The sequence below is a fragment of the Thunnus maccoyii genome, chromosome 12, assembly GCF_910596095.1.
Source record: "Thunnus maccoyii chromosome 12, fThuMac1.1, whole genome shotgun sequence".
Lineage (NCBI taxonomy): Eukaryota > Metazoa > Chordata > Actinopteri > Scombriformes > Scombridae > Thunnus > Thunnus maccoyii.
In genome coordinates, this window is record NC_056544.1 from 32299924 (window position 1) to 32315017 (window position 15094).

Sequence of the window (15094 nt, forward strand, 5' to 3'; positions counted from 1 at the left end):
CCAGGGTAAATTGTTTTTATTTTTAGATTTTATCTGTATCCTCACATTAAATATTTCCCTCACAGAGTTGATTCTGTGAGTAAAAGTATCACAGCCTGTCTAATGGAAACAACTCATGATAAAAACTGACAGTATGGAACAAACATTCTCATATTTTCATTACATTCACTTTTTAACCCGACGAGTAACTTCAGGTTTTTGTTCAACACACAGTTTTATGTGACTTTATGTTTGATGGTGTCTTGTGTTTGAAGCATCATCCAGCTGGTTTGTCATTGATGTGGATTTGCTGCTCATGTGAATCCTCCCACAGTGTTTCATTAGCAGCTGTAACCACAGTGACTCTGATAAAACAGGAATTAGCAGAATCCATCTGATATGAAGCTGTGGTTTGAATACCACTTCCCTCCTCTTTGAAGAGTAGTCAGATATCTGTGTTCAGGTTTTTGTACAGCCTCTTCTACACTTTCTATCACTGTGTGTCTAGAGCACAGTAGTAGAGAGCTGTGTCTGCCAGGGTTAGACTCTGTATGGTCAGCTCAGTTGTTGTATCTGATGTTTGGGATTTAAATCGTTTATCAGGAATATATTCACCACTCACTGATCCTTTCCAGAGTATAAACTGAGGTGCCTGAAGGTCAGAATGATGTTTGTACCAGTAAAGGTAAACACTAGTATAGCTTGTCTTATAGGTACATGTGAGTGTGACAGATTCTCCTTCTCTTCCACTGACTTTATCTCGTACAGGAGAGATTTGTTGTCCAGCTATTAGTCCTGGAAAAAGTAGAGAAAATGAAGCCATTAGACTAACACTGTTCATGAGGCTGAGAGGAGAAGACAGTGGAAAATGTCAACTGTACAGTGTTACTCTGTGGACACAAACTGATCAACTGTTCATTTGACTGATTTCTATAGAAATCATCTTCCAAGGTGTTACCTAGTGAAGGAAACATGTTGTATTAAAGTTCTGTTCCAGAGTCAAATATCCATCATTTGGAAAATATCACACAATGACAAAAACATACGTACCTACAAGAGCTGAAAACAGTAAAATGACAGCCAGTGTTTCCATGGTTACACAAGTGAAATGCTGTAAGTCAATGTTGAGTCTGAATAAGTGTTGAGTGGTTTTGTGAGTTGTGTTTGGTCTGATGTTCACAGCTGGAATCAGACAGCTCTCTGCCATGCAGCCACCTCTGCAGTCAGTAGGAGGAGACTCATATGTCAAATGACATTCATTTGTAAAACTCTTCATCACAACTGTGTCTCATGAGGGAAAAGAATCTAGACTGTTTGATAAGAAACCACTGAAGTTTAACAGTGTGTGACTCCCTCTAGTGGATGTTGTGGAGTATTCTGTTGTCTTTGCTCCAAAGGTTTTTGTACAGAGTTTTGGTGTTTCCTGTCACTGTGGGCCTCACAGCACAGTAGTACACAGCAGAGTCAGACACTGCAGCAGAGGAGATCTGCAGATTCATTTGGGTTCGACCCTCAGTCACTTTAACAGATAACCTTGAGTTTGTTAAATTCTTTTCTGGTTCTGTTCCATAATGAGAAATAAGGAACTCTGGTGGTTTTCCTGGATATTGTCGATACCAGAAAAAATAATCACCAGCTGCAGCAGCTTTGGAGTATTTGTAGGACAGAGTAACAGTGCTGCCTTCTAAACTGTTCTCTTCATTGTTGACTGGAGTGAGTTCTTGACAGCTGACACCTAAAGGAAGAGATAACTCTGTTATAACATGTTATTAACATTTCAATGAATGATTCAGAATTCAAAAAATACAAGAATGAAATGTAACATACCTGTTAGAATTACAAGAAAAAACACAGGAAATACATAATAGTCCAATGCCAGCATGTTGAATGAAGGTAATGTTTGTGGTTTGTGTATTGAACTCTGCTGAATATGGAAGTTCGTCTCTCTTCTATAGTTCAGTAACAGCTTAGCTCCTCCCTGAATCTCTCCGTCTCCTCTTAGATCTGTATTTTCACTTCTCTCAGTTACTCTTCCTCCTGGTTAACAGACTGGTTACATTTATAACTGGAGTTGCAGAAAGGTAGCTGATCACCTTTTCAGGCTTTACAAACACAAAAAGGACCTGATTGTTTGCTTCAAAAGTGGAGACGACATTATTTCATCACTATTCAACTTAACTCAGCTGATGGTGAAAGGAAAACACAGCATCAAATATTATACACAGACTATGAGCAGTAAGATTAACATCAACAGACAGTTTCAGCAGGATTTCACCTGTTTGGCAGAATTTTAGGGTCAAGTTAAAGGATCTCAGTTTAAGAATCACTGGATTGTAGGAAGATCTGGAACACTAACACTTAACTCTTTGATCCAACAGTAACATGTAAAGTGAAAACAAGAGGACCCAGGATTGAACCCTGTGGTTCACCACAAGAAATCCAAGAGAACTACAGAGAAACTTGTTTTATAATAAGAATAAACCAATCAAACTGATTCTGTGGTTTCAACCAGTTTACGGAGATATTTGATTCATATTGTTTGATCTGTCAGTGGAGTTCAATATATATATAACCATGATGTCCATATACTGAAAATTCTACTCAAATATATTATTCACATTATTAAAATTGTTTTTTATTTGGGCAGTTATGAATAAGAGTGCCTCGTAAAAATAGTTGTTCACAGTTGAATTGGAGCTCTATTAGATATCAAAGGATTTGCTGTTACACTCAGTTATGATGACATATTGTTTATATAAATAATATCTGTTTTATCTGTAGTTTTCATTTTCTGTTGTTTTTATCACCACTACAAGAAATCTAGACTGTTTCATATCAAACCACTGAAGTTTAACAGTGTGTGACTCCCTCTAGTGGATGTTGTGGAGTATTCTGTTGTCTTTGCTCCAAAGGTTTTTGTACAGAGTTTTGGTGTTTCCTGTCACTGTGGGCTGCAGAGCACAGTAGTACACAGCAGAGTCAGACACTGCAGCAGAGGAGATCTGCAGAGGAACTAATCTTAAAGAAGAATCCAACGTGGATGAAAATCTTTCCTTAAACTCATCCTCTGTTTTCCCCGGGCCAATTTTAAAGCAGCTCAGGATGAATTTGGGGCTGTTGTTTCCATCCTGTTTGTACCAGAAGAGGTTATGATTTGATGAACTGGTGTTATATTGACAGCCAAGTGTTACTGCCTCTCCTTCAGCAGCAGTCACATCTCCTTTTGGTTGCAGCACGTTGTCTTTTTGTGCTCTGCATTCTGTAAAACAGCAACAAACAGTATCAGTGAGCTGTTAAAGAATCATGTCAATGTTGGATTGATATGACAGAAACAGAGCTGTGTTCATACCAAGGCACATAGCAGCCAGCAACACTGAGATGAACAGAGACGTCATATCTGCAGTGTTGAGTAACTCTGAGCTACAGCGAGTATAAAGAAGACTCTGATCTCTGTTTAGTCTTCATCAACACTAAGTTGGTGGATTTAAAGGAGGAGTCTGATCACAGTGACAGAGCTCATTCACAGCCCTGTGTTATTCCTCCTACTGACAACTTTACACTAAACACATGTTTGTGCCTCTCTCCTTTCCTAGCATAGCTTGTCTTGTATGTAGTCATCACTGGAGATTTAATGTTTCCTGTTTTACATCTGGTGCAGACTCACTTTGATCCCCAACATATAAAAGGAGATAATATTCCTGAACCTGCTGCTGCTCCTTTAATATTTTTCATCTTAAAAGCTGAAAACTGAGAATGAATATTTGAACAATTTATGACTTTTTAAGTTCTTCTTGGAATTTTGTAAAGCAGATAAAATAGACAAATTGAGATAAAATAGCATATACTACCCAAATGCCTGTCTGAACAACCAGGTTTTAGCTGCTTTTTAAAGGAGTCTACATTATCCAAGGACCTTAAGCTTGTTGGAAAACTGTTCCAAAGCTTAGCATGATCTCCGTGGGTCTTAAAATGTGTACGAGGTACACTTAGAAAGCCCTGGGTGGAGGGTCTCGGAGCTCGACTAGTGGTGTAGGGGTGCAGAAGGACTGTAATGTACTGTGGAGCCATGTAGGGCTCTATAAGTGAGCACCAAATATTTAAAATGACTTCTAAAATTTACTAGAAGCCAGTGCAATGAGATTAAAATAGGAGTTATATGTGACCATCTGTTGGATTGTGTTAAAAGCCTAGCAGCAGCATTTTGGACAGTTTGTAAGCAGTGTATGGAAGATTTATTAAGGCAGGTAAAAAGAGAGTTACAGTGGTCCAAACGTGATGATATAAAAGCATGTATTAACATCTCCATTTCATTTCTTGATACCACAGACCGGAGTTTGGCTGTTTCTCAGGTGAAAGGAACATGATCGAGTTAGCGTCTTAACATGCGCTTCAAAACTCATGGATTAGTCAAAAATTACACCAAGATTGTGCAGGCAAGACCGATAAGATGAAGATAAGGCACCAAGGTTCTGCCTGATTGATGACTGAAGGTTATCAGGGCCAAAGATCAGGACTTCAGTTTTATCTGCATTTAACTGCAGAAAATTATTTGCCATCCAATTCCTACTTGCGTTTAAATAGTTGTTAAGTACAGAGAGTTTGTGAAGCTCATTAGGTTTAAATGAAAAGTACAACTGGATGTCATCAGCATATAATTGATAGGAGATGTTCTTGAAACAGCTGATGATCTGTCCCAGTGGCAGCATGTATATGGAGAATAAAATGGGTCCCAAGACTGATCCCTGGGGGACACCGCATGACAAAGCTTCCATGTCCGACACAAATTCACCTACAGAGACTGACAAAGATCTATCCATGAGATATGAGGAGAACCACTCCAATGCAGTCCCGGAAATGCCCACCAGGTGATTTAGCCTGTGGATCAGAATGTGATGGTCCACAGTATCGAACGCTGCGCTAAGGTCCAACAGTACTAGAACAGAACCATCTCCAGCATCTGCAGCCATTAAAATGTCATTTGAGACCTAAAGTAGAGCTGCTTCAGTGGAGTACAGTTTACAGAAACCAGATTGAAATCTATCAAACACCCTGTGCAATTCCAGTGTTTGAACAAGATGTTTTTCAACAGTATTTTCTAAAATTTTGGAAAAGAAAGGGAGTTTTGAAATGGACCTGTAGTTCTCTGGCAGGGAGGGGTCCAGGTTTGATTTCTTTGATAGAGGCTGAACTATAGCCTGCTTAAAGTATCTGGGGACACACCCTGATAGTAGACAGCAGTTTATAATATTGGCTATGCAAAAATCTTTAAAAACATAGTGGTTGGTAGGACATCTAGTGGGCTTGAGGAGGGTTTCATTTGTCCTAACAGGGCTGCTATATCCTCCATGGACACTGGACAAAAGGAGGAGCCACTAGTAAGCGGACTGGACATGGGTGAGATGTTTGCCCTGATTGACCTTGTCAATAAAATATGTAACACTAATTAGTTCAATTTTACACATAAAAAATGAAGTTCAAGCGACCATCTCGCCATTCTCACACAGGCTTTACTTGACAGCTTCCCTCCCTGAGCGTGATGTCAGAGGAAAATGGGCGCCATGTGAATATGGTCCATTACAACAGCATCACAGGGCACTGCGTTACATCCTCTTCATTTAAAGGGCACATCATAATTTCTCGTTTTAAGGGCACAGGGCACTGTCACATTTTCTCCCACTGAAAGGCACCATGAGGACACGTCATTCCAGATTGTCACATATAGAGGCTCTATAGAGCATTTCATCCTGATTTACCCATAACTAGACAGTCATTAAAGAACTTCTGCATGTTTTCTCCTTTGTTCGGGAACCTTAGAGGGCACTTTCGGAGTATTTTTTGTCCTCATCCCCCCCCAAGTCCACCAGTGCTGCCTTTTCTGCTCATGTGAATCCTCCCACAGTGTTTCATTAGCAGCTGTAACCACAGTGACTCTGATAAAACAGGAATTAGCAGAATCCATCTGATATGAAGCTGTGGTTTGAATACCACTTCCCTCCTCTTTGAAGAGTAGTCAGATATCTGTGTTCAGGTTTTTGTACAGACTCTTCTACACTTTCTATCACTGTGTGTCTAGAGCACAGTAGTAGAGAGCTGTGTCTGCCAGGGTTAGACTCTGTATGGTCAGCTCAGTTGTTGTAGCTGATGTTTGGGATTTATATCGATCATCAGGAATAAATTCATCACTGCTCCCTTCTTGTTTCCAGAGTATAAACTGAGGTGCCTGAAGGTCAGAATGATGTTTGTACCAGATAAGGTAAGGAGTAGTATCAGTTGTCTCATAGGTACATGTGAGTGTGACAGATTCTCCTTCTCTTCCACTGACTTCATCTTGTTCAGGAGAGATTGTGTCTCCAGCTATTAGTCCTGGAAAAAGTAGAGAAAATGAGGCCATTAGACTAACATTGTTCATGAGGCTGAGAGGAGAAGACAGTGGAAAATGTCAACTGTACAGTGTTACTCTGTGGACACAAACTGATCAAAACAGATTTATTTATTTAACATTTAAAATGAAAAGATATATAAAAACATGATGTGTTTTCTGTCTTACCAAAGAAAAGAGCAGCAAGAATAATCCACAGCCAATGTTCCATCTCTACAACAAGGTTTAAATCAACAGGAGAAACTATCTGATGTTCAACATTCAGTCTGAGAATTGTTCTCTTCACAGCAGCAGTTATTATTGACAGAATGGTTGAACACAGTGCAGAAGTAGTGCACCGCCTACTTGATAATGTGGCCCTCTAGTGGAGGTAAAAAGTTCAGTACAACAGTGTGGAAAAAAGGCTTCCAGCAGCTTGTCAGTGTGTCAGCTTGTGTTTTTGTACAGAGACTGTGGGTTTGCTGTCACTGTGGGCCTCACAGCACAGTAGTACAGAGCAGAGTCTGTCACTGCAGCAGAGGAGATCTGCAGATCCATTTGAGTTTTATCTTCACTCACATTAAAAGACAGTCTAGGTACTGCATCTGATATTGGACTTCCTGTTCCTGTGTGAGAGATGAGGAATTCTGGTTGTTTTCCCGGATATTGTCGATACCAGAAGAATCGATTAGAACCAGTTGCAGCTTTGGAGTATTTGTAGGACAGAGTAACGTTGCTGCCTTCTAAACTGTTCTCTTCATTGTTGACTGGAGTGAGTTCTTGACAGCTGACACCTAAAGGAAGAGATAACTCTGTTATAACATGTTAAAGTCACGATCAAGGAATCACATTCAGACAAAAGTGGAATTGAATTTTTTTCATGCAGAAACTTTCATACCTGTCAGAATGACTAGAAACAGTAAAGAAAATACATAATAGTCCAATGCCAGCATGTTGAATGAAGGTAATGTTTGTGGTTTGTGTATTGAACTCTGCTGAATATGGAAGTTCGTCTCTCTTCTATAGTTCAGTAACAGCTTAGCTCCTCCCTGAATCTCTCCGTCTCCTCTTAGATCTGTATTTTCACTTCTCTCAGTTACTCTTCCTCTACCTTCAACTCTGGAAACTCTGATGCTGCAGTCACCATCATATAAATCATGTTTCACTCATGTTGGATATAAATAGTGTTTGTTTCTTCATTATCATTGAGTCAAACATATGAAACCAACATACAAACTATAAAAAAGTCTCATGTAGAAATGATTTGCTCTACTGATTATGAAAGTGTTGAGATGAAATTACATAACAGTTGATGATTTTTGATGATTCTTGTTCCAAACCAACCAAAGTGAGATCAGGGAGAGATGAAAAGCAAAGTGTCTCTGAGGAAACTTAAAGAAATGAGCTTCTGAATTCTGACATTATATAAAGTCTTGAGTGTTAGTTTACTTCAAATACACACAATGTCTCAATGAGTGTTACAGGACAACTTCTCTACTTTGGTGAATGTCATTGTACCTGCTGGAATTTAAGCAGTTAAACATCAGCTTCAACCTAAATCTGTTGCTTTTAGATAATCAATGAAAATAATTATTGATCCTGTGTCTTGTTTTTTTATCCTCTGGACCAAACTGTCAGGTTGTGTGAAGCAGTTTGAGCTTTAAGGATCAAACAGCAGTGGAGAGAAAGGACATCCTTGGTGGTATCCTCTCTGTTGTTAGATTAGTTGTCTGAAGAGTTACTGTGTGATACTCTCACTTATGTCAACAACAGCTCACATACAAAGTTAACATCCCAAAACCTTATTGTCATCAGTGTTGCACCATACAACTACATATCAAATTCATATTCAAATAAGCTTTATTGACATGACAGATCACAAACCTATATTATCAAAACACTACAGAAAATTATTAACATTGACAGATGATTAGCAATAAATATACAATATGCAAATATCAACAATCATATCAAATACAATATAATAAAAGGCTTTTTTACAGATGTAATCACACAGAAACATGTAGTACAGAGCTTGTTTCTCTTAAAGTATGACAATATTTAACATATTTTGCAGCTATTACTGCACACTGACTTCTCTCCCCACATAGAGGCAGGTTCTGAGGGTCGGGGAGATGGATCAACTCAGGATATATATGATTTATTTTTTCTCTCTTAAATCCTTATATTTCTCACAGTATAACAGGAAGTGAGATGCTGTCTCAACCTCTCTTTTATGACAAAGTGAACACAGCCTGGCCTCCCTGGGGAGCCTGTTCTGCCTGTGACGACCTGTTTCTATGGCCCGGCTGTGTCCACTCAGTCTGTCAGTGTTTTCCTTAGTTTTCTATCGGTCACGGTGGTCAGGTACTCTGCCACCATGTACTCTCTCTTTAGGGTCAAATACAATTCTAATTTACTTTGTGATTCGGTGGTTTGGTTCCAATATTTGATATCATCTTCTTGTTGTTTTGAGTTGATTGAGTTGGGCCAGATTGTTTGGTGTCTGTCCTGAAGCCCTGGTGTGTGAGGGCAGAGCTTCAGGACCAGCTGGCAGAGGGGACTCTTATCTTTGTTCAACTCTTGGCACTGAAGGGCTTTGTACTGGTAGGAGTGGGGGTCGCTAGATTGGAGGTCTTTATCAAATTTGATGTCTGGCTTTTGAATTTGAATTATTAAAGAGTATTTAAGTAGTAAGTTTATCACTCTCCATCATTTTTTCATCTTAATTTCTGCACTTTTCCTGAGAATTTTATCATTTGAACAAATGCAGACTGTTTCATAACAAACTTGAACTTTAGTGGACGGGGCTCTGAAACCAGCTGTTGACATTCTGTGATCAGTGAGGTTCAACTCCAACAATCACATTTTTCTGTGTGTTAATAACAAATGTGCCTCTGAGAAATGATCCAAACTGTATCTGAGATGTTCTGTTGTCACTTTTGTCCACACTGGAGGATCTTGTTGTTCCTCTTTGAGTTTAACTGATATCAGAAAGTTGTTTTTTACATCTCAAAAATCACTGAGTTGAACAGTCAACACAAATAAACTACTTTGTGTTCATTATACTGTTATTATATATGTATAACTGTCTGGTTGATATTCATGTGAAGCTCATTAACATCAGAGTTTCAGTTTTATAAAACAAACACTTAGACCTCTGAAGTTTAACAGTGTGTGACTCCCTCTAGTGGATGTTGTGGAGTATTCTGTTGTCTTTGCTCCAAAGGTTTTTGTACAGAGTTTTGGTGTTTCCTGTCACTGTGGGCCTCACAGCACAGTAGTACACAGCAGAGTCAGACACTGCAGCAGAGGAGATCTGCAGTTTGACTCCACGCTTTTCTTCAAACAGATCAGTAAAGAATCTTGTTTCTGACTTCAGAAAGTCTGCTGGTCTCATGATGTTACTGCCTGTGATGTACATGAGGAACTCTGGTGGTTTTCCTGGATATTGTCGATACCAGAAGAAATAATCACCAGCTGCAGCAGCTTTGGAGTAGTTGTAGGACAGAGTAACAGTGCTGCCTTCTAAACTGTTCTCTTCATTGTTGACTGGAGTGAGTTCTTGACAGCTGACACCTAAAGGAAGAGATAACTCTGTTATAACATGTTGTCAAAGACTCATAACATGAATACATACAACTTCATGCTCAGTGTTCAAACATCAATAGAAGTAAATATGAAGTGTGTCACCTACCTGTTAGTGTGATCAGAAACAAAGTTGAAAACAGACTTAATTGCATTGACACCATCTTGAAGATAAGAAGAAACTGTCTGTGTTGTTTAGTATGAAACACCACAGTGAAAGTTTGTGTCTTTCTGTACTTCAGTGACAGTTTTGCTCCTCCCTTAATCTCCTCCTCCCTGCTCTCACAGCTCTGACTAATAATGTGTTCAATGTGCTTTTCAGATTGATATAATATCAATCAATAAGAAAATACTATTTATATTTAATTAAAATATAATATTGAACATTTTAGTCAAACACAAATATCAGTAATATTGTATTTGTGGTACATGTCAGGACTAAAAAACACAAAAAAGATCTGAAAATTATATTAAGGGCGAAGGCCCTCTTGTATTTTGTGTGTTTGTTTCTTTCTTTATTATTGCGCCACTTAAACCCTAAATTTGACCCCATAAACATGCTCAAAAACTTATCAAATTTAGCATGCACATCAGGTGTGATGATAAATTTAATAAAATGGAAATATTCACCCATCACCTTTATAACTTAAAGCAATGGGGAGGCATGACCTTTGTGTCAAACAGAGGCTTCTTACATCTAAACTATAAGTCTGACCACTTTCAAACCTGTGTCAATGGTGAGATGTTTCCTCCTAAAATATGATTTCTAATGTAAGATTTGGCCAAAGTCATGGGATTTATGAGGATATTTCACCAGAAGAGTACTCTAAAATTCTCCTCTCCAATGAGAGGGAGAGAGAGAGAATAGGAGGGGGGGGGGGGGGGGGGGGGGGTTGAATGCAGCTCATTTTTGTAGGATGCAGCAGAAAGGTCTATATACATACAGTACATTATATACAAACTTTGTATGAAGTTTGGTGTTATTATCATTTATTTTGCAATGATTATAGGTCTTATATTCATAATTCAGTAGTGGGGATGACCTATGAGGGGAAGGGAACAAATGGAGTGAGGGAACTCTCAACATTTACATCACATTTACATTTCAGCTGTTTAGCTGACGCTCTTATCCAGAGCAGCTCATCATGAGGAGATTGAACCTTTGAATCTTTTTGTTACAACAAAGTTGAACCATTTATCCTCCCTGGTATAATTATGAATCAGCATCATGAGACTCTATAGTTTCTACTTGTCTTATCTTAACAATGATACTTAAACAAACTGTAGAGAAAACAGACAATAAACCACAAATTAAAAGACTCATTAAATGAATCACACTCAGAAAACATTGGAAGAGTTTTTTAAATTCAGAATCAGCAGCTTTAAGGATTTATGTAAAAACCATGAAAGAGAAATGAGTTTCAAATGGCCTCGTTTTGTCCTTCTATCCACAGCAGCCCTTAGCTGCTTTATGATAGCACTGCTACACAGAGACACTCAGAGTTAGTGGATAGAAGACAATGTAGGAAGTGATCGCACTATTTATTATAACAGACCATCACCTGGAAAATCTTCTTCACTGCACCTTGATGCAGCTTTGAGTCTTTAATCTGCTGTATTATCTTTTAAGACACATGTTTTCACAATTGCTTTCTCCTAAAGAGTTTTTATCTGATGGTTATTTGATCTTTTCTCATCATGTCTTCTGAATTCAATTTGATCCAGTTTTATTGTTTTTATCAGTGTTTTATTGTAAATGTCATGATTACTTTCTTTCATGTAAAACTCTTTGTGTTGCATTTTATGAATGAATTGTTCTGTGGAAATAATGTTTATTATCATTTAATTTTGATTATTATCATAAAGAATACGACATCTGCCATCCATATGATAATATCCAGAGAAAAAAGTCTGATTTGAAGAGAAAATCTTTATTTTGTTCAAACTTGAATGAGCATTATAACAGCAAAGAAAACATGAAGAACTGATGTTGACTAATACTGAATCAGTGTGATAAGAGAGAGAGAGCTGCAGTGATCAGAGTGAGAGCAGTAGCAGAGTAAAACCAGTAGCAGAGTCCCAGTGAGTCAGGTCAGGACTGGGAACACTGGTCTCTCCTCAGTGTCTCTGAGACTGGAGTCTGGGAGCCCTGGGTGGCCTCACAGGTCACAGAGCCCACCTTCCTCCACTGGTCTGCAGGGAGCCTCAGGGTGCTGCTCCAGCTGTAGCGGCCGTCCTTCTGCAGCACCCCGGGGCTCCTGCTCTCCTCCCCGCTGCTGCTGCTGCTGCTGCTGCCGTCCACCTTCCAGGCCAGACTCCAGTCTGAGGGGAAGCCTTTGTTGGCCAGACATATGAGCGTGGCCTTCCCCTGCTGCAGCTCCTCGCTGGAGGGCGGCAGCACCGTCAGGGTGGGACGGACATCACCTAGGAGACACCAATCAGATTAGAGGACAGCTGTCAATCCAACACCAGACACTTGGACACCTTAACTGTGAGAGGGTGGAGCCATATGAGGACTCTTTCTGTGCTGATATGCATGAGAGGTTTCTCAGAGGGAAGTGAAACAGTGTGTCAGTGAGTGACTGGTGGAGCAGAAACTCCTTTAAGTCGTTTATATGACTGTTTAATGTATTTTATTTTAAACTATACACTATATATAAATAAGGACATAAAGTTTGAATATATAACTCAGACATCTATGATTTAGTTTGAATTTATAACAACATATTTACTTTCAAAACTATCAAAAGATCAACAGTTAATCAGATTCATCAGTCAAAACTAACAGACCACCGTAATATACGGAAAATGTTGAGACATTCAAAAAATTTGCATCACTTTGCATCAGCGGCACCATGCTCCAGTGCTCTGGGAGAGTTTATAGTCCTGAGAGTTGAACACTGGATGACTGACAGCTGTCCTTCATCACACCAGAAGCCACAGAAATCCTCCTCATCAACAACATGACTTTGATCTCCGTCCTCATCTGGACTCTCCTCTGCTGCTGCTTCACAGGTAAAGTCCAGAGAATCAAACTCCTCTCCTCTATGAACATCCGTCCCTCTGAAATGAAGCCCACAAAACCATCAAAACCATGACGCTGCTTTATGTTTTTGTCTCTGTATCCTCAGAGTCCAGAGGCCAGATCACAGTGACTCAGTCTGCAGCAGTGACATCTGCTCTGGGAGGCTCCGCAACCATCAGCTGTAGGACCAGTCAGGATGTTCTTATTGACAGCATCGACCACTACTTAGCCTGGTACCAACAGAGAGATGGAGAAACTCCTAAACTGCTCATTTATTTCGCTAATAATCGAGCATCAGGGATTCCAGATCATTTTACAGGCAGTGGATCAAAATCTGACTTCACTCTGACCATCAGTGGAGTTCAGGCTGAAGATGCAGCAGTTTATTACTGTAAGAGTTATCACTATATCAACAGTCAGTATGTGTTCACACAGTGAAAAACCGTCGTACAAAAACCTCCCTCAGTCAGACTGAACAGAAACTGACTGATACAGTTCACTGAACACACACACACACACACACACACACACACACACACACACACACACACACTTTATTAAGTGTGTCAAAACTAAAACTATATTCAAACAATGAAATAAAGGACTCACACAAACAGTTTTATTTATAAGGAGATTCCTCTGAAATCAGTGAAGTTTACCATCACAGCTTCTTAGCATCAACTCAACAATGATCCCATGTTTGTCATTAATTATGAGCTCAGTGTTTCCTCTTTGAAAAGAGAGAATATACCAGTCTGCTACTGTTGGTGAGCCATGGCTCAGTATGGCTGATGACCTTTAACCAAAACCATCAAAACAGGTGATATACTGTGGTTATTACATATGTAACAACAGCTCACATGTTGTAACAAGATCATTAAGGAACAGAAACATGTCAGGTATTTGGGCGGGAAAAAATCAAGGTGGTTAAGCTGTTTCCTTAATATCAAATATTTTATTTGTGCAGGTTTTGAGACACACAGCTCTGAGATTTGTCAGCCCAACAAAGGAAGCGGGAGTCATTTTCACAGACCTATCTGCATGGAAAGATATCACATGAAAGAGCCGACCAGCAGTGTGTTTGAGAAGGAAAAAAACTCAACTAAACTTTGACATACAGTACAGACCAAAAGTTTGGACACACCTTCTCATTCAATGAGTTTCCTTTCTTTTCATGACTATTGACATTGTAGATTCACACTGAAGGCATCAAAACTATGAATTAACACATGTGGAAATATGTACTTAACAAAAAAGTGTAAAACAACTGAAAATACGCCTTATATTTTAGTTTCTTCAAAGTAGCCACCTTTTGCTCTGATTACTGCTTTGCACACACTCTGCATTCTCTTGATGAGCTTCAAGAGGTAGTCACCTGAAATGGTTTTCACTTCACAGGTGTGCCCTGTCAGGTTTAATAAGTGGGATTTCTTGCCTTATAAATGGGGTTGGGACCATCAGTTGTGTTGTGCAGAAGTCAGGTGGATACACAGCTGATAGTCCTACTGAATAGACTGTTAGAATTTGTATTATGGCAAGAAAAAAGCAGCTAAGTAAAGAAAAACGAGTGGCCATCATTACTTTAAGAACTGAAGGTCAGTCAGTCCGAAAAATTGGGAAAACTTTGAAAGTGTCCCCAAGTGCAGTCGCAAAAACCATCAAGCGCTACAAAGAAACTGGCTCACATGAGGACCGCCCCAGGAAAGGAAGACCAAGAGTCACCTCTGCTGCGGAGGATAAGTTCATCCGAGTCACCAGCCTCAGACATCGCAGGTTAACAGCAGCTCAGATTAGAGACCAGGTCAATGCCACACAGAGTTCTAGCAGCAGACACATCTCTAGAAAAACTGTTAAGAGGAGACTGTGTGAATCAGGCCTTCATGGTAGAATAGCTGCTAGGAAACCACTGCTAAGGACAGGCAACAAGCAGAAGAGACTTGTTTGGGCTAAAGAACACAAGGAATGGACATTAAACCAGTGGAAATCTGTGCTTTGGTCTGATGAGTCCAAATTTGAGATCTTTGGTTCCAACCACTGTGTCTTTGTGCGACGCAGAAAAGGTGAACGGATGGACTCTACATGCCTGGTTCCCACCGTGAAGCATGGAGGAGGAGGTGTGATGGTGTGGGGGTGCTTTGCTGGTG

General features: G+C 39.6%; 2 gene segments (V, D, J or C); one reads left to right on the forward strand and one right to left on the reverse strand.

Annotated features, from left to right (window-relative positions):
- Positions 1–11837: 11837 nt before the first annotated feature.
- LOC121908854 lies at positions 11838–12782 on the reverse strand. The segment is given in 2 exon segments: positions 11838–12349; positions 12764–12782. Coding segments are annotated over 2 exon segments (351 nt in total).
- A 106-nt stretch (positions 12783–12888) lies between these two features.
- Positions 12889–13401, forward strand: LOC121908460. The segment is given in 2 exon segments: positions 12889–12940; positions 13057–13401. Coding segments are annotated over 2 exon segments (384 nt in total).
- Positions 13402–15094: the final 1693 nt, after the last annotated feature.